This window comes from Salvelinus namaycush, chromosome 39 (genome assembly GCF_016432855.1).
Source record: "Salvelinus namaycush isolate Seneca chromosome 39, SaNama_1.0, whole genome shotgun sequence".
In the NCBI taxonomy this organism is placed as follows: domain Eukaryota; kingdom Metazoa; phylum Chordata; class Actinopteri; order Salmoniformes; family Salmonidae; genus Salvelinus; species Salvelinus namaycush.
In genome coordinates this window covers 13394555-13414453 of record NC_052345.1, presented here as the reverse complement: position 1 = coordinate 13414453, position 19899 = coordinate 13394555, and the positions used below count along the sequence as shown (strand labels likewise).

Sequence of the window (19899 nt, the reverse complement as noted above, 5' to 3'; positions counted from 1 at the left end):
GGTTAGGTCAGGGTGTGACAAGGGTGGTTTGTTTAGTTTTTGTATTGTCTAGGGGTTTTGTCTTGTCTAGGGTTTTTTGTTTATCTATGAGGATTTTGTATTGTCTAGGGGAATGTAGGTTTATGGTGGCCTGAATTGGTTCCCAACCAGAGACAGCTGTTTATCGTTGTCTGTGATTGGGGATCCTATTTAGGTTGCCATTTTTCCATTTTGGTTTTGTGGGTAGCACGTTTCGTTTGGAGGTTTATTGTATTGTTGGCGACATCGTTAATAAATAAGTATGTACGCTCACAACGCTGCGCCTTGGTCCATTTCTTCAACAGACGATCGTGACAACTGTTTTGGGCTTTGGAATTTCAATTAGAAAGATCTATAATCATTTTCATCTCATTCTTTCATAATGCATGTGATGTTGATATTTTTTTTAAACTGTGATTATTTTAAAATAATTGTACTGAAACCGAACTGACCTCAAAAAGCACTAATCGCTCATCACTAACGGGTACAGGTTTTAAAAACTTATAATTGGAAATGGATAATGTACCTGTAGCCACCCCAACAAAAAAATAACAAAACAAATGCACATTTGGTCACCATTTTGTTTAAAGTCCACTTGGGTAAATATGTTGGTTTTGTGTTCAATACTGCATGCCCCTGCATATGAAGTAGAATAGGTCTACAGGAAAATGGTTTGCCCACCTTGGTAGAGCAGAAACATCAGACTGTGTGTGTGTGTGTGTGTGTGCATGTGTGTGGCCGTGGTTGTGTTTGAATTCCCCCAGTCCTGCGTCTTGGCAGTAGGAGAGTAGCACTGTTGTTGGCATTCACGTCAGCCACTCCACAACAGCTACTCCGTGCCTGGTACCCCTCACTGTATCCCTGTCTTTTCTTCCACTTAAGACCCCTCACACTCTCTTGCTCTCTCTCTCTTACACTCTCTTTCTCTCTCTCTCTCTCTTACACTCTCTTTCTCTCTCTCTCTCTCTCTCACACACACTCTCTCTTTTCCCCCCTCTCTCTCTCTCTCTCTCTCACACCCTCTCTCTATCTTACACTCTCTCTTTCTCTCTCTCTCTCACAAACACTCTCTCACTCTCTTTTCCCCTCTCTCTCTCTCTCACACCCTCTCTCTCTTTCTCTCTCTCTCTCTCACACATCTCTTTTCCTCTCTCTCTCTCTCTCTAACACCCTCTCTCTCTCACACTCTCACTCTCTTTTCCCCTCTCTCTCTCTCTCTCTCTCTCTCACTCACTCTCTCTCTCTCTCTCTCTCACCCGCTCTCTCTCTTACTCTTTCTCTCTCTCTCTCTAGCTCTCTCTCTCTCACACACTCTCACTCTCTTCCCCCCTCTCTCTCACACACCCTCTCTCTCTCTCTCTCTCTCTCTCTCCCTCCTCTGTCTTGATGCTGCATAGTGAATGCTGGCAGCCTCAAGTCCCCACGGAACTTTGCAACATACACTATTTGTATGGCTTATTTCTTTTTCTTTGGGAGGAATGTGTGTGTGTGTCAGAGAGAAGGAGTGAGTTTGTGTGGTTGAAAAGCGTGTGTGTACTGTATGTGTGTGTGATGTGATGTGCGTGTGTATGTGTGTGTGTGATTGGAGTCCCATCATAATGCAGTACAATCATTTGCAACAAATCTCCTCTCACTTCATTCTTCCCTCTTGATTCAGTTCCATTCCCCTTGAGAATCATTTAATCACTCTACTCTCCTCTCTGTGAATAACATCAAGAAATCACATTAATGCTGGATCTGAAAGCATTACCCTCAAAGTATTACTACATGTCGCCAACTGAAATACAATACGCCAGTCTCACCCAGATAGACCTGAATAGAATGTGAAAGGAGAAGGCCAGCCCTCTAACAAATTGCATATAAACAAATAGCTGTGGGCCAATTGGTTGACCTGTAGCCAAAGTCTTTGATTGTAAGTGAGCAAGAGAGAGAGAGAGAGAGCCGGGAGGGGAGCATTCCTTGCCACATAATTAGCTTTCATTTGGGTCCCCTGGCCTGGATCACCCTCTCTATCCCTCCTTCTCTCACCCCTTCCCTTCATCCCTCTTCCCACTCTCTCCATATATACATGTCAAGCACTTGGTGATCTAGTGTCTGTGAGGTGAGGATCTGATACATATGTCAGTTACCCAAGGAGACAGTCTGAGTCAAAAAGACAAAGGGAGCAAAAAAGCAGATATGATGAGAGGATGTCAGGAAGAAAGGGAGAGGTAGAAGCTGAGAAGTAGAGGGAGAGTGAGAGATGGAGTAAGCTGAGAAACAAAAAGAGAGAAGGTGAGAGAGAGGAAGAGGTGATAGAGGGAGAAATAAATAGAGGAGGAGACAGAGAGAAGAGAAGTGTTCTCCACCCTAAAATGCTGCAGGGTTTGGCTTGGCACGCCAGGCACGGTCACCATTGTTTGGAGCAAGTTTGTCACAAAGAAACTAGGTTGGCACGGTACAGAGGGACAAGGTGTATTGAGTGATCAGGTTGGTTGACAGGAGAGTACCTTGTTTACGACTGTCCTGTATGGGAAACAGCTCCTCTTGAGGAAAGTAGGACATCACTGAGACATAACAGAGACAGCAACTGCTCCCCGAGCGCCAATGACGTGGACGTCAATTAAGGCTGCCCCCCCCCCCTCCCCGCACCTCTCTGAGAGTTCATCACCAGATCTCAAAGTCCATTGTTCCAGGGGGGGTGTGAGTGACGGAGAGTGTGTGTGTTTTGTGTGTGTGTCTGCATTTGACCCTTTCTCTCTCTCACTCTCTTTCGGTCACTCTGTCTTTTTCAGACGTTAGTTTCTTTTGCTCTTTCTTCCACTGACAGTCTGTAGCCTACCGTCTATCTCCCTCGGTCTGAAATAGAATTTCTCGCCATTCACTCTTCCCCTCATCTCTCTCTCTCTCTCTCGCTCTCTCTCTCATATACCCACACAGAAGCTCAAATATGCAAACAACTTTTTATACACCTGATTGGGACACCTGACACTCTCTCAAATCCTCAAACCCACACAGAAGAACTCCATCACTCCACTTTTCAGGTTTTGAACCTGTAGATAAATGTGCCGTGTCATTGGATGAGACTGTTTGAGTGGAGATAGCATGTCACTTCCCCCCTCTCGTAAAGCCGCTCTGTTCTATGGAAGAGAGGCAGGGCTTGATATGCAAATGCAGCTTGAGGGGGCGGCGGCCAAGAGAGAGTTTGCAGCAATGTGACTCTCTCTCGGGGCCAGCCCAGCTGAAGCCAGTTGCCCAGCAACAACCCAGGGAGGAGGGGGGAGTGGCCTAATCTCAACAACTGTTGCCAGAACTGAGCTCCCTCTGTGTGAATGTGAGCCAGCCGGAGAGCGAACAACCAAATGAGTGTGTGTGAGAGAGTTGCTGCATCTCTGCATGTGTGTGAGAGAGTGAGGTAGTTGCAGTGTGTGTGAGTCGTGCTCTCACAGAGGAGCTAAACCAGCCAGCACAGTTTTAGAGGCTCTGAAAGAGCACTCTCTCCTCCTCCTTTTCTCTCCCTCTTTTTCTGGACGACACTGATTCAAAAGACTACCATTTGGACTATCTAAACCCCTGGCACTTTCTGTACTGACCTGGCTTCACCTGTGTGTGTAAGACGAAAGGCAGAGGACTTAGCCCTTGGTTTGAGGGGCGAGTTGGATGACTTCTGCAGATGAGGGCTTGGCCGGTGGAGTGTTGGGCCAGGGGGACCACCATGGCTCCCCTCAAATAATGGATGGGGTAAGAGACAGAGCCTCTTTGCTACGGGACGGGGGTAGGGAGACAGAGGGGTAGAAGGATAAGAGAGAAGGATCTGGGGCGGAGGTTAGGGGTTGGGGGATCAGGGAGGGTTGGTGGGGTGGAGAGTTCAGCACCAGAGCTCAAAGTCCATTGTTCCAGTGGGGTGTGTGAGTGACGGAGAGTGTGTTTTGTGTGTGTGTCTGCGTTTGACCCTTTCTCTCTCTCACTTTCTTTCTTCCACTGACAGTCTGTAGGCTACCGTCTATCTCTCTTAACAAAATACAATTAATCACCATTCATCTCTCTCTCTCTGACCAGCCAGCCCCGGATTTCAATTAATCCCATTACAATCAGAGGAGGGGTGAACCGAGACAGCACCCAGCCACCGGCTGTACAGAGAGAGAGAGAGAGAGAGAGAGAGAGAGAGAGACTTAAACATTGTGGGTTTTTAGTGTACAGTATGGGCAGAGGCTTAATGTTGTCCATTCCGGCTGTGTAACTTAGCCTATGGTTCAGTGAGAAAGGAGAAGTTTATCCCACACAACAATGTGTCAAAAAAATAAGTCTACATTCAAACTGTCGGAATGGGTGATAGGGTTTCACAATGTTTGAGTTTCCTTGATCAGTACCTGTGACGTTGTCAATATAATTACCGACATGTTGTAATTATGGTCTCAGTTCCACAGAAAAGAGGAAAGGTGTCTGTTTATCATACGGTAGCTAGTTTCTCTCACAGTGACATGTGACATGGCTAGCCGTATCTGTTTGAATAAGACGAATCATGTTCTGTAACAAAACATTATGTAATGAGATGTGTCCTCTTCTTCTGATAGCTGATAGGCCTAAGCTATATTGTTTTGGTCCAAACCAGATCTACCTGTCTAATACTGTATTTTGATCTGGGTAGGAATAACTACACTAAACAAAAATATAAACACAACATGTAAAGTGTTGGTCCCATGTTTCAAGAGCTGAAATAAAAGATCCCAGAAATGTTCCATATGCACAAAAAGCTTATTTCTCCCAAATGTTGTGAACAAATTGGTTTACCTCCCTGTTAGTGAGCATTTCTCCTTTGCCAAGATAATTCATCCACCTGACAGGTGTTTCATATCAAGAAGCTGTGCTGGGGACAATTAAAGGCCACTCTAAAATGTGCAGTTTTGTCACACAACACAATACCACAGATGTCAAATCAAATCAAATCATCTCAAGTTGAGGGAGTGTGCAATTGGCATGCTGACTGCAGGAATGTCCACCAGAGCTGTTGCCAGAGAATTAAATGTTCTCTACCATAAGCCGCCTCCAACGTCGTCTTTAGAGAATTTGGCAGTAAGTCCAACCGTAGACCATGTGTGGGCGAGTCAACATTGTGAACAGATTGCCCCATGGTGGCAGTAGGGTTATGGTATGGGTATGCATAAGCTACAGACAATAAACACAATTGCATTTAATCGATGGCAATTTGAATGCACAAAGATACCGTGACGAGATCCTGAAGCCCATTGTCATGCCATTCATCCGCTGCCATCACCTCATGTTTCAGCATGATAATGCACGGCCACTTGTCGCAAGGATCTGTATACACAATTCCTGGAAGGTGAAAATGTCCCAGTTCTTCCATGGCTTGCATACTCACCAGACATGTCACCCATTGAGCATGTTTGGGATGCTCTGGATCAACGTGTACGACAGCGGGTTCCAGTTCCTGCCAATATCCAGCAACTTTACACAGCCATTGAAGAGGAGTGGGACAACATTCCACAGGCCACAATCAACAGCCTGATCAACTCTATACAAAGGAGATGTGTCGTGCTGCATGAGGCAAATGGTGGTCACACCAGATACTGACTGGTTTTCTGATCGACACTCCTACCTTTTATTTAGGTATCGGTGACCAACAGATGCATATCTGTATTCCCAGTCATGTGAAATCCATAGATTAGTGTCTAATAAATGTATTCCAATTGACTGATTTCCTTATATGAACTGTAACTCAGTAAAGTCTTTGAAATTGTTGCATGTTGAGTTTACATTTTTGATCAGTATAGATTATAGTCACAGTCATTATAGACACTGACCCAGGATGAATGGTCTATAATCCACTCAAAACAATAATTCCTCTTGAACTTTAAACAGTTAATGTGTGTATGTGTGTGTGCTTGCATGCGTTTTTGTGTCCGTATGTGTGTCTACTGGTGGGGGTCGTCCTAACGGCTGAGAGTTGAATGTGTTACCAGGCTGACAGAAGGGAGCTGAGAGGGGCTGGGTCAGGGATACCTGCTGTGTGTTAGTGCTGTCCTATTAAATACTATTCAATGATGTAAGCCACACTTCCCTTAGATGTAGAGGAGAGTCTGGATAGTATGGAGAACTAGCCAATACTGACAGAAGGTAACACACTCTCTCCACAGAAAAACAATGGACTTTATTATCTGAAGTTCATGGCACCAAAGTCATATTATATTAAAGACATGGCACCTCTGTATCACTTTCCACTCTCCATTCCAAGGGCATTTTTAGCACGGATTTTCTGAACCCTGATATGGCCTCCATAGTGGCGTCTATATCAGGGCTTTATTCTGGTAGTTGGGGTTGGTTTTGTTTTGATATGAAACAGCTGGCTCTAACTGGTTCGTTTGAACATGACCAGGGCCCAGTTGCTCAACACTTGTTGCTCAATGGCAACAGGTTTAACACCATGAGGACAAATGGATGGCCAGCATGTTGATGACACTGTAATATGACTCCTAGGGCACTGATACCGATACTAGGGAATATTACACAGACTACATTGGCTCTCTTACCCTCTCTTTATCTGTCTTGAGTATGCGTTCCTGAAATACTCTTTCAGATAGTCAGGATGACCGGACTGATTCCTCTGCGAGCGTCTTAACACCCATTCCCCCTCACCAAGGATACCTTTTATCTATCTGACACGCACGCACGCACGCAAGCACACACACACACACACACACACACACACACACACACACACACACACACACAAAACACACAAAAACACACACACATACACATACACATACACATACCCTACTCAACATAACCCCTGAAACTCCCCAGTATAAAACTTGAAATCTCACCCTCCCAGCCCAATCCTAGTCCTGCCTTGAGGAAAGAAAAAACAGCTGAGGGAAATGTCACCACAGGGCCGTCCAGCCCGCGTGGCACAGAGACACAAACACATGTTTGTTCCCACCTGGCTCTTCAGGGAACAAGTAGCTGATTAGGTTACTAGGAATGTTCTCCAAGACAAAGGAATGGAGAACATGTTTTACTGGGAAACCCAATACAGCCAATTGGGTTGATACAGGGACACTCTGGAAAACACAGGACGGGAAACACTCTGGGGTGGGTGGGAAACACTCTGGGGTGGGTGGGAAACACTCTGGGGGGGGTGGGAAACACTCTGGGGTGGACGGGAAACACTCTGGGGTGGACGGGAAACACTCTGGGGTGGGTGGGAAACACTCTGGGGTGGGTGGGAAACACTCTGGGGTGGGTGGGAAACACTCTGGGGTGGACGGGAAACACTCTGGGGTGGGTGGGAAACACTCTGGGGTGGGTGGGAAACACTCTGGGGTGGGTGGGAAACACTCTGGGGTGGATGGGAAACACTCTGGGGTGGGTGGGAAACACTCTGGGGTGGATGGGAAACACTCTGGGGTGGGTGGGAAACACTCTGGGGTGGGTGGGAAACACTCTGGGGTGGGTGGGAAACACTCTGGGGTGGGTGGGAAACACTCTGGGGTGGATGGGAAACACTCTGGGGTGGGTGGGAAACACTCTGGGGTGGGTGGGAAACACTCTGGGGTGGATGGGAAACACTCTGGGGTGTGTGGGAAACACTCTGGGGTGGGTGGGAAACACTCTGGGGTGGGTGGGAAACACTCTGGGGTGGGTGGGAAACACTCTGGGGTGGGTGTGTGAAATGGGTCCTTCCTATCGTCGAAGAGAAAGCGTGCGTTTGTTTGAAACACACACCATGAAAACGTGACAGATCAATGGCACATAATGAATGGTGGTTTGGAGAAGCTGAGTCCACAGAGAGACTTGAGGACCTACTACTGTACAGGTGTCCTAGAACAAGTATACAGGAGCAGCTGTCAGTTATGAGGTTGTGTGTATGAGGGTGTGTGTCCATTTCTAATTGTTTGTGTTTGTGTGTGTGTGTGTCTATAGTTTGTGTCAGCACGTGCCTCGTGCATTTCTGTTTGTGTCTGTGTGTGTGTGTCTCAGTGGCCGAAACCTGAGGTGCTTATAGAGACTTCTAGTGCTTACTTCACAGAATGCTGCTGGATTATGAGTCATCAGTTCCTGTTCTCTTTTGACTCTCAGGTTTTTTTTACTCCGTCTGTGACTGTGTGGGCTGAGAGTCTCTCCATTGCTGCAAGAGTTTGAATCATAAAGATCCAAAACACACACATAGGAAACACTGGAAATAACCTCAGCTGTACTCAGAGAAGGAAACATACTGACTAAACAGTTAACACATAGGCCTACTGGTAAAGGACAGTAAAAGAGACTTAAAAAGCCATATTGTTTAGTGACTGCACAGGTAGACACCATTGTGTTGGAGAGAGCACTTGAATCGAATGCCGGCTGCTGAGTTAGAGTGTAAGACAGAGATAAAGAGACTGAAAAGCGCTATGCATTGCGTCAACAGTATGAGATTGGATTTGGTTCTTATCTTCGCAAGCACAGTCAGAGAAACACCAGCAAAGCCACAGTATGCCTCTCTCTCTCTTTCCTTCTTTCTCTCACTCTCCCAGTCTATCTTTCTTTTCCTCCCTCTTGGTCTCTCTCTCTCTCTCCCCCACTCCTGTTTCTGCTGACACACACAAAATCAAAGCCTCTTCTTTTGAATTTCGCCAATCAATGTCTGTCCCAGTCGGTGGCTGCTCATACCTGCTGCTCTCTCTCACTCTCTTTCTCTCGATCGCTTTCTCTCGCTCTCACTCTCTCCGTCTCTCATCTCTCCAACATACCCAATATCCATAAAAGATCATCCAGACTTTAATCCAGGGAATAATAATCCAGACTATCTGAATATTTCCCATCTCTGGACAGCGGGAGGGAGAGATGCAGATGGTGGGAAAATGATAGGATCCAGGCTAGAATACATGGTATAGCTAAATTATCCTTTCAGATTTCCCATGCGGAAGTTGAAAGGAGGTATTACGACGCATGGGAAAGAATAGACGGACACAGGCTTTCTGTCTCGTTCTCTTAGGCTAAGTAGAAGGAGAAGAGAGAGTGGAAACATTGCCAGTGGAAAACTTGTCCTTATGCCTTAGGTATAGTATAGTATAGCATATATACCTTGTTGTTATGGTGAGATGTTGGCCTGCATCACGCTCACTGTTTAGTCATGATGAATCAGTTTCTTAAACCATCTTCCATCCTCTTCCTTCTTCCTCAGTCAATAGTAGTGTGAACTGCATGGTCATCCAGATGATTGCCTACTGGCCCTGGGCTGCAGATCAATGACATGTCCAGCACTCAAATGTTATTGACCTTCAGCACCACATGGGATCAGAGAGGGAGTAGTCCATTTTATTCATTAGAGTCGTAGGAACAGTTTTGTCTCTCCACTTAAAACGAACTTAGACCTGGGACCATGTCTATGTATATAGGGCAGTAGCCTCTAAGGTGCAGGGTTGAGTAACCGGGTGGTAGCCGGCTAGTGATGGCTATTTAACAGTCTGATGGCCTTGAGATAGAAGCTATTTTTCAGTCTCTTGATCCCAGCTTTCATGCACCTGTACTGACCTCGCCTTCTGGATGATCCCAGGGTGAACAGGCCGTGGCTCGGGTGGTTGATGTCCTTGATGATCTTTTTGGCCTTCCTGTGACATCGGGTGCTGTAGGTGTCCTTGAGGGTAGGCAGTACGTTGGGCAGACCGCACCACCCTCTGGAGAGCCCTGCGGTTGCGGGCGGTGCAGTTTCCGTACCAGACAGGATGCTCTCAATTGTGCATAATGTGCTCCAGCAACTTAGACTATCCCTAGCAACCTTTATTGTTCAAACTAGAACCCATAACAAATGTATGATGAGTGTTTTGTGTTTTTGCGTTTCACCATGTCCAATACCAAACACCAAACATTACCCAAGAGCTAGTATGGCATCCATATTACACAGTACTCTATAGTTATTACAATTACACCATAGTCATACTGTAGTAAGAGGAGCGTCAACACGACAGGAAACTTGTCTTCAGATTCCCCTCCCGCCCTCTAAGTTTCTGTTGGCCAGATGGAACTTAGGGAATCGTGAGTCTTAGTCATTCCCATGGTTGGTGAAGCTGGTGTCAAGCCTCATGCCTCAATTGTAATTTTTCATCTTTCATCCTCCCACTCTATCTCAGTTTTTCCCCCTTCTCTCTCTCTATTTCTTTCTTTCTTTCTCCACATTGGTTCAACATAATTTCATTGTGTGGGCCCAGTGGGATATCATGTGTGAAAGTAGTCGCTACATCTGCCCAAGTCTGTTTGAGCCAGATGAATCTAGTCTAGATTCATCCCATATGTGTATTAATATATTCATGTTATCTCGCCATACTCTGAACAGATGGTGCTTTAAAATGTAAATGTAATTTTCCCACTAACATCAACTTGCTGACGCGACCAAACTATAGTCATCAGTGTTTTTCCAAGAAAAACTGGAGGTTCGTGTGACAACATGTTCGATATAGCATAGAAGTATTTGCATGTATTTGCATGACTATAATTTGACTGTGCTAAGAATATGTGGATGCTAATGCTCTCGCGTAACTGATGAACTGATATTAGTACAGGAACTAATATCATACATTAAGTTAGTTGAGATGGATTCCGTAATGTTTTAGAGATATACTGTTGAATATCACAAACACACCTTGTACATGCACTGTAGATGCTTGTTGCTTAGTGGAAATTGTTGTTAAGGTGCTCCAGCAAGTGTGTCTGCCCAGCAACTTTATTGTTCAAACTAGAAGCCATAACAAATGAATGATGTATGTTTTTTGTTTTGCATTTCACCATGCCCGATACCACCCACAGCATAACCCAAGAGCTATGGTATGACACACCATATTACCACACAGTGTAGGTTTAACATCCCACGGTCATTAGACTGACACCCTATTTCCCTTCCTCCCTCTAAGTTTCTGTCAATCCCATGGCTGGTGAAGCTGGTGTCATGCCTCATGCCTCTATCTCAGTTTCTCCCCCCTTCTCTCTGACTCTCCCTCCCTCTTTCTCTCATCCCTCTCTGTCCAGCTCTGTGATCTCTCCACTCTGTTCTCCCTCAGTGGGTGTGTGACTGGAGGGGAGGAGCAGTTCCTTTCTTTCTCTCCTCTTCCTTTCTCTCTCCCTCTTTTCCCTCTCTCACGTCCTCTCCTCTAGTGCGCTGGATGTGAATAATAGATGGCTCTACTGATCCTCCTCTCAGAGATCCGTGCTGTTCTCTCGCTCTCTCTCTCTCAGACTGCAGCCCACAAACCCAATGTCTGCAGGAGCATCTTCTGTTTAATAGTAATGATTTGGTATGACTGTATCTAGCGCTTCTCTGCTGTCCAAAGCACTTTATATTGGAACTCAGTGCTTGCACCACCGATGTGGAGCCATTTCTCCTTCTCTCTTTTTGTGCAGTGCTATCACCCACCTGGCAATCATCTCTCAGTAACTCTCATTCTCCTCTACCTGCAATATGACAGCAACTGACACTGACCCCACTTTAGTACCTATTGTCCCTGTGACACACAATCTCCACGTCTGTAGGAGCCTCTAGTGTTTTTATATTAGTGTAGATAAAGAAAAGGGGATGAGGAGAGGAAGACATCTTTAGACTATTGATATGATCCATTGAAATATAATTGCTTCCATGGCTGTAGTGTAGATGAAGGCGAGGAGACGAGGACAGGAAGACAGCTTAGACTATTGAGATGCGTCCTTCTGAATCATCCTCTCTTTAGTCTTTAGACACAAAAACAGCATTGCATGGCCCAGAGCTGGAGCCGCTCTACTCTACTGTGTGTAGCAGAGCATCAATAACAGTGATTTTACTGCTGGGCTTTTCTCTCTCCACTGAGTGAGCAGGCCATGATGAGCCTAATAAAGACGTCCGGCAGGCTGGGTCAGCCGATGACTGAGGGTGTGAGGAGAAATGAGAGAGGAGAGTAGAAATGGGAGAGAGAGGAGAGATGGGATAGAGGAGAGGAGATATGGGAGAGAGGAGAGGAGAGATGGTAGACTATCTGGGTTTTTTTTTTTTTACATTGAACAAAAGCAGAGACACAGAGCTACAACATGGTATTACATACACTGCATTTGAGGAACAATGGGACTTGTTTCTCACTTTTGAGAAAATGGCCTTTGAATGTTTTGGTATCTACTGGAGAGCTCTTCTTTGTCTACACCCATTCAGCATCATTCACACCCTCTTAAGCTTTAGCCCCACCCATCTCTTTAAGGGTTGATCCGAGCGTACTGTCCTAACAACAGCAATCAAGCACCCAAACTAACTGTCTAACGTTGGCTAGCTTGCTAGCTACTTCCAGACACAAACGAGAGAACAGTTCACTGACCATTTTACTCACCCTATCAGAGCTGGTTAGGCTGTTTTTTACGTTATCCAGAGCGTTGGTGACAGCAACTGTGCTGCTGGCAAAAAATAAATAAAAATGCCAACGTTTACTGACACCGGCAATATGCAATGGGTGTTGAGCTTTCGTAAATTCGTCAGTTATTCTGTGTTCTGGCAAACTCAGACGAGAGTGCTCTGAAATCGGAGTAGATAGCCAGAGCGAATTTTGCAGCTAAGTCTATCAACAGTTGTCTTAGTGACATTCTATTGAAATGGTTACTTGCATAGTGGAGTCTTTTGTTAAGACATCTAGCTAGCTAACATTAGGCTATAACTAGCAAAGCAAATGGCTCTGAGATACGAATAACAAGATCATACACGTAACGTTAGCTAGCGAGGCAGCCAGCTAACGTTAGCTAGCTAGTTAACAGTACACTTTAACTTGAAATGAAAACGACCTTCTGTCAAAATTAGAAACATGTAATATCTGAAAATGTAGCTAGCTAGACTATCTTACCTGTATACATCATGGATGGACGCCTCTCCCTGTCACGGATGCCCTAAGTTTGAAAATGTAATCCGGAGACAGGTGTCCATCTCCTTAGCTATCATACTCTAATTCCACTGATTTCAAAACTCGGTCCTCCAGAAAGTGGAGAGCAACACTTATGCAGTTCTACTAAGCGATATATATATTTTTAAAGCAGCGTTAGACAGGATTACCTACACATACTGACCAGCTCAAATAGACAGACGTGAGCTACATGGCAGACCAATCCAAACTCATCTCTCGGCGTGTCCAGCCCACTCATTATCTCAGCCAGTCATGGCTAGTGGGAAGGTTGCTTGCTTTTTCTGTGGCTAAACCAACTAGGCTCGTAATTTAACCATTTTATTTGTATTTACAGATGGAATACAAGTTTGTTATTAAGGCACATGAACGTTCACATGTTCCAGAAGGCATTTCTGCCAAAACATTTACGTTTAAGTTCAAATGGCTCTCCTGTGAAGTAGTGACCCGCGACATACACCTAGCTTCCTGAAACGAGTCACATATGCGTATGCACACAAACATGCACACTTCACTGCTGCTCTTTAATTACTTGTTACTTTTATCCGTATTTTTTTTTTTAACGGCATTGTTGGTTAGGGGCTCGTAAGTAAGCATTTCACTGTAAGGTCTACCTATACCTGTTGTATTCGGCGCATGTGACTAATAAACTTTTATTTGATTTGACTAACAGCCTGGTGGCATACCAAGGACTCTTTGGCAATAGAAAAGCCTTCTTCTACTCCATCACCTCTCCCCTCTCCCTCTCTTCACACCTTCCAGACCCTGATCTCACCTGGGATGTGTGGAAGTGGAGGAAGAGAGAGAGAGGGAGAGGGTGGAATGAGTGATGGCCTGGATATAAGGAAACCAGGCCAGAACCCCTGGGACTTGGGTCTCTCTCAGGTGGTTGGGGGCTTCCCATCTCCCACCTAATCTTTGATTGTATGAGAGAGAGAGAGAGAGAGAGAGAGAGAGAGAGAGAGAGAGAGAGAGAGAGAGAGAGAGAGAGAGAGAGAGAGAGAGAGAGAGAGAGAGAGAGAGAGAGAGAGAGAGAGAGAGAGAGAGAGAGAGAGAGAGAGAGAGAGAGAGAGAGAGAGAGAGAGAGAGAGAGAGAGAGAGAGAGAGAGAGAGAGAGAGAGAGAGAGAGAGAGAGAGAATAGCGGTGATCAAGTGTACACTACCCCCAGCTCATAAAGCCTGTGCTAACATGGCATCATAACGAAGAGTGCAACCCCCTCTGGCATTCAGGCAACACCCAGTGGCTGCTCTGCGGCCATTTGGCCCATTTGGCAACCTCCACAGACATCTGTATATAAGGCTCTGACAGCTTCCTGGTGCACTTTTGGGAACACAACAAGAACATAGAGATGTGTACTGTAAGTATCCTAGGGATATGTGCCAAATGACTCCCATATAGTGTACTACATAGGGAACAAGGTGCCATTTGAGACGTAACCTAGATATTCAGTTGTTATGGCCGCCAGGCTTTCCAGGATCAGTTTGTTTGTTGCGCGAGGATCAGGTAGAGAAGCTGGTATTGCCCTTCCTTGACCTGCCCGCTTCCCACACGCACACACTTCTGCACACACACAAACACACACGTGCTTACCCACACACACGTACGCACACACACATGCCAACACAACTTAATAGGTGGCATTAGGACATAGTTAGGGAATAGAAAAGCCTTTTTCCACTCCATCACCTCATTCCCTCTACATCTCCTCACACCCTCCAGCCCCTGACGTCACCTGGGATGTGTGGATGCGGAAGAGGAGGAGAGAGAGGGAGGAATGGGTGTTGGCCTGGATATCAGGAAATCAGGCCAGAGCCCCTGGGTCTTGGTCTCTCAGGTTTTTGGTGGCTTCCCATCTCTCACTTGATCTTGAATGGGAAACCAGATAGAGCGAGAGGGAGAGTTATAGAGAGAAAGAGGGAGAGAGTTAGAGAGAGACAGAGAACTCCAGTAAGTGATCCAGAGCTATCAATGTTAGAGAAGAGCAAGAATGGGCATATCCTGGGAGGTGGTGATCAACTGTACCCTCTCTGATGCTCATAAATCTTGTACTAACATGGCACATGGCATCATTAAAGCAGAGTGCAACACCCTCTGGCATTCAGGTAACACCCACTGGCTGCTGTGAGGTCATTTGGCAACCCCCACAGACTGTATATATGGCTCTGACAGCATCCTGGTGCACTTTAGGGAACACAGTGATGTGTTAGCCCGAGGTAGCCTAGGTATTCAGCTGTTATGGTCGGCAGGCTTTTCAGGAGTAGTTTGTTGTGTAAGGATCCGGTAGAGAAGCCGGTCTCCATACACACACTGTACACACACACACACACTCCACCCCCTCGGCCCCTCCCGTTGATCACCCTGTTCTCACTGTTGTCAGAAAGGCTAAGGAGTGACTGGAGGAGTGCCAGCTGAACCCCATCCAAAACAAACCACTACCCCATCCTTCTCTACCCTGTCTCTTCTGACCTAAGCTACCAACTGCTTACTGGCATAAAGGCATTCACCCACCCTGACCAAACTGTCCCAGTCTCTATTGTACTGGACTACCAGGGCTGGGGTGATGCTGTCTGGCTGTCTGGCTGTGTGTGTGTGTGTGTGTGTGTGTGTGTGTGTGTGTGTGTGTGTGTGTGTGTGTGTGTGTGTGTGTGTGTGTGTGTGTGTGTGTGTGTGTGTGTGTGTGTGTGTGTGTGTGTTTGTGTGAGTGAGTGAGTGAGTGAGTGAGTGAGTGAGTGAGTGAGTGAGAGTATATGTGTGTGTGAGTGCGTGTGTGCAGAAGGGGTGTGTGTGTGTCTTCATTTTGTTTGTCTGTCTTTCTGTCCGTCCATCTGCCCTCAACTGAACTTTAATTCAGACTTAATGGAGGCCCTGTCTGAGTCTCATGTCTTGAGGGAGAAGACCTTTGGAAGTTGCTCAACGTCTGCATACTGAACTGTACTTTAACTAGATCCTATGCTGTACACACTGGCTATGCAAAACGGCTTCCTCACGCCCAAATAGTTCTTCAGCAACAGGTGTCAAGTCGGGTTAATCAACACCATTCACCTAAAATCGTACCAATTCTTCCTACTGTGTTTTTCTTTGTGCGTTTCCTGTAAGGAATTTACACTATTCACTCTGCCTCCACTACTGCTACTTTTTTCTTGCAGTGTAATATTTCCATCCCGAGAGGTGTGATGGGGCCTAGTTTATTGCCTCTACCCCATGCTGGGTGGCATTCCTTGGGGCATGGAGATGTGAAGACCCCCTCCTGGTCCTCTATGGAATACTAAACAGGCTCTTTATCCTTGTATTGCCCCTGGCCCTCCCTGCCTCAGGGTCCCTGCTGCTGTCGCTTAATCCTACAGACAGTGTGTGTGTGTGTGTGCCTACAGATTGTGTGCATGTGTGTGTGTGTGTGTGTGTATGCGATCGAAGGGCGTGTGTGTGTGTTTGTGTGTTTATGTGTGTATGTGCGATCAAGGGTTGGGTGTGTGTTCTGGGAGGCAGACAGGCTCCTACAGCGCTTTAGTGAATTTAGGAATAGTGCTTTTGGCTTCCAGCCCTGAGTTTTCGTCCGTTAGCAGTTCAACCAGTATTGAGAGAGAGAGAGAGATCAGTTAGAGGTGAGAGCCCTTGAGTGATATTGCCTTTACTATCCTCTAAAGCTGTCTAATGCTGTGTGGGATGTACCTGTGTGTAATTGGGCTGCCCTCTGTACCTCCCTCTTTCTTGTCTCTCTCACTCTTTCTCATCTCTCTCACTCTCTCTCCCTCCTACTTCTCAGGCATGTAGAGATAAAGTAAGGTTCCTCTAATCTAGACTGGATCAGAGCTGTTGGAGCTACACTGAATGAATGACAAGTGTCTCATGATCTTTAACCCCCCCACCTCAATACCATACGTGACCTCTTGGGTCTTCTCACAGTGACGAGTTCCACTAGCCTAATTGAAATTCCTTCAGTGTTTCACTTACGACCTTGTTTGAGCACTTGTGTTTTAGGTTTTGTGCTCACTGATCACTGTTCAACCAACATGTTTTGACCTTTACTGAAAGCCTAAGAATGTATCTGTCAGTGTTTAATGCTATCAATGTTAATAAGGCTGACAGTATTATTTGTGTTGTCCTGTAGTCTGCACAAAGATGTGTGTGCGCTTTCCAGATAGTGAGTGTGTACGTGTGTGTGTTCTGGGAGGCAGACAGGCTCCAACAGAGCTCTAGTGATGTTAGGAATTCAGTATAACCTTTATTTAACTAGGCAAGTCAGTTAAGAACAAATTCTTATTTACAATGACGGCCTAACCCGACCAAACCTGGACCAATTGGGCGCCACCCTATGGGACTCCCAATCAAGGCCGGATGTGATGCAACCTGGATTTGAACCAGGAACACCTCTTGCACTGAGATGCAGTGCCTTAGACGGCTGCGCCACTCGGGAGCCCAACAGGAAGAGAGAGAGAGAATTATGCCTTTATTAGCCTCTAATGCTCAGTGTGGGATGATATACATGTGTGTTATTGGGCTGCCCTCTGTACCTCTCTCTCTATCTCCCTCTCCCCCTCTCGTTCTCTCCCCCTCTCTCTTTCTCTCTCTCTCCCTCCCTCCTACTTCTCAGGAATGTAGAAATAAAGTCATGTTCCTCTATTATAGAGAACAATTGATACAGATTTTTTAGGGCCGATATTTTTGGAGTCAAGGAGGCCGATGGCCGATATTTTAGACCGATATTCAATATCATTACATTTTAAATTGTTTTTGACAAAATGTCCCAGAGACAGCAGTAATGCATCAATTTTAAAGTCAAACAATACATTTGAATTTGTTTTTACCAATCTAACTACATAACAGCACAATGGTAATAATTGTATTCAAATGGTAAATCTCTTGATAAACTGGGCACATTAAGAAGGCATTGGCCTACTCACAATACCGGTGAATGCATATTCAATAGGATTGTGTGCATGCATTGAGTTATTGAGCTTGTGTAGGCTGATCAGTGGAGTCTATGGTGCTACAGATGATAATCTGTTTGTCTTCCATTTGGGATTTATATTAGCATACTGATCAACAACATTTGCGTTGAAGCATCACTCGATTGCGGCTGGTCAGATCAGCACACCTGTAAATAGCTAACGTTACGCTTCGAACACATAGAGTGAATGTGCAAAATAGCAGGCATAATCAGCTGGATATGCATGCAACAAAAGTTCAACATTCACCTTCTGCTACCATTTTTGTCAAGCCGTTTATGCATACAGTTTGACGCATACGTTCGATAAATCCAATGTATGCATCACACTGAACGCACTGCAAAGCAATGCTGCAAGGCAAACGCAGCGTTTCATTGGAAATGAATGTAATTCTGGTGTACCAAAATGCAAAACACTGTCGGTGTGATCAAAGCGTTACTCCGCAAGTCAGATATGGCTCTTTGCTGAAAAGGGTGCATGTTCAAAATGATAACCAGCTCTGGCTATTAGCTCCTATCTGATATCTTAGCACCTTGTTTATCTAGCCAGCTAGCTAGCATCGTAGCTAATATAGCTAGCTAGATAACACCACAGATGAAATGGTTAGTTTTCGTAATATTTGCTAAAAGGTCACATAGCTATCTACTTAGCTTATTACATGCATGTCGAGGCACATCGACAGAAGCCTTATTATTAGTAAATGAACTAAACTAATATTTGCAACAGGAGTTGGATTTTGGTCACTGTGTCAATTCATCCATTTCTCAATACTGAACCTTTCTGTTGGAGAATGCTTACTGCTGTTTCTGTTGGAGAAAGCTTACTGCTTGCTGCTGCTAATTTTCCCAGCTAGACATTCCTCTGCATTGTGCAGTGCTCAGGCAGTGAGTGGCGGCTGGCATAGCAGCAGCTTTGCTATGTAGAGCAGATAGTCGATAAACTAGAAAAGGCCAATATTGGTCTGATATATGGCTCAGCTGATTATCAGTCAATACCCTCCATGACCTCCTGTGACCCCCAGAGTCTTCCCACAGTGAAGGAATCCACAAGCCTGATTTAAATCCCTTTAATGTTTTACTTAACACCTTGTATGAGTTAAGACCTCATTTGAGCACTTGTTGTAGCACTTGGATTTTACGTCTGAGCTCACTGTTCACTGATAACCAACGTGTCTATCAGTGTTAGACACTATCAATATTTTGACTGAAAGTCAGAGTACTATTTGCGTAGTCCTGTAGTTCTGTTGACTGCACAAAGATGTGTGTGTGTGTGTGTGTGTGTGTGTGTGTGTGTGTGTGTGTGTGTGTGTGTGTGTGTACCTCCCCTGCTTACCTCGCTCTCTCTGTATGTAAATGTTAAAGTTCAACATTCACACACACACACACACACACACACGCAGTAAGCAGTACAATCAGATTTTAAAAAACAGGCACAGGCACACACATACACACGATAACAAAGCCCTATACACAAACATACACATGGATTGTGTGCTGTAAATATGTGGTAGTAGAGTAGTGGCCTATTTTGTTTGTAATGTTTTTTTCGTTATTTGTTTTTCGGACCCAGGTAAGACTAGCTGGCGCTAATGGGGATCCTAATAAATCAAATCTCTCTCTCGCTCCACAGCGTGGTGACAAAGCCCTTGCACATCCGGTCATCATGTGCACGCGGGTGTCCCTTAACCCAGAGCCTGGGTGCCATCTATTCCCAGAGGGAGAGGAGGAAGGAGAGGTGGAGGGCAGAGAGAGGGCAGAGTTAGACATGGACAGTGCTGTGGAGAGCAACCCAGGATCAGATGTCTCTGAAGAGGGGAGGAGCAGAGTAGACAAGGAGGATGGACCAGGGGGACTTTTCTTTCCTGGAGACAAGTGAGTACCTCTTTTAGTTGTTAATCTTTGTGTGGTGTTGAACATATGGTGTCTTCATAAGTGAACTCTCTTTATAAAAAACTGTAGAGGTTAGACTTGTTATTGTACATGTAATGCAACTCATCTACCTCATGTGAAATATATAATTTGCAATCTTATTAAAAAATCTGCACTGTCAGAATCTG

The 19899-nt window shown here is 45.4% G+C and overlaps 1 protein-coding gene across 2 annotated transcripts in view; it reads left to right on the top strand.

The window, feature by feature from the left end:
• Nucleotides 1–3337: 3337 nt before the first annotated feature.
• The window catches only part of LOC120032979 (rab11 family-interacting protein 4A-like), a 31822-nt gene continuing 15260 nt past the window's right edge, over nt 3338–19899 (top strand). The window contains exons 1-2 of one of the 2 annotated variants that reach the window (XM_038979256.1): nt 3338–3738; nt 19473–19714. In XM_038979256.1, the coding sequence (XP_038835184.1) occupies nt 3658–3738; nt 19473–19714 (323 nt within the window). In that variant the 5' untranslated portion in view covers nt 3338–3657. Of the gene's footprint in view, nt 3739–19375; nt 19715–19899 lie in introns of those variants that run through there. The other variant, XM_038979254.1, reaches the window with a different exon arrangement.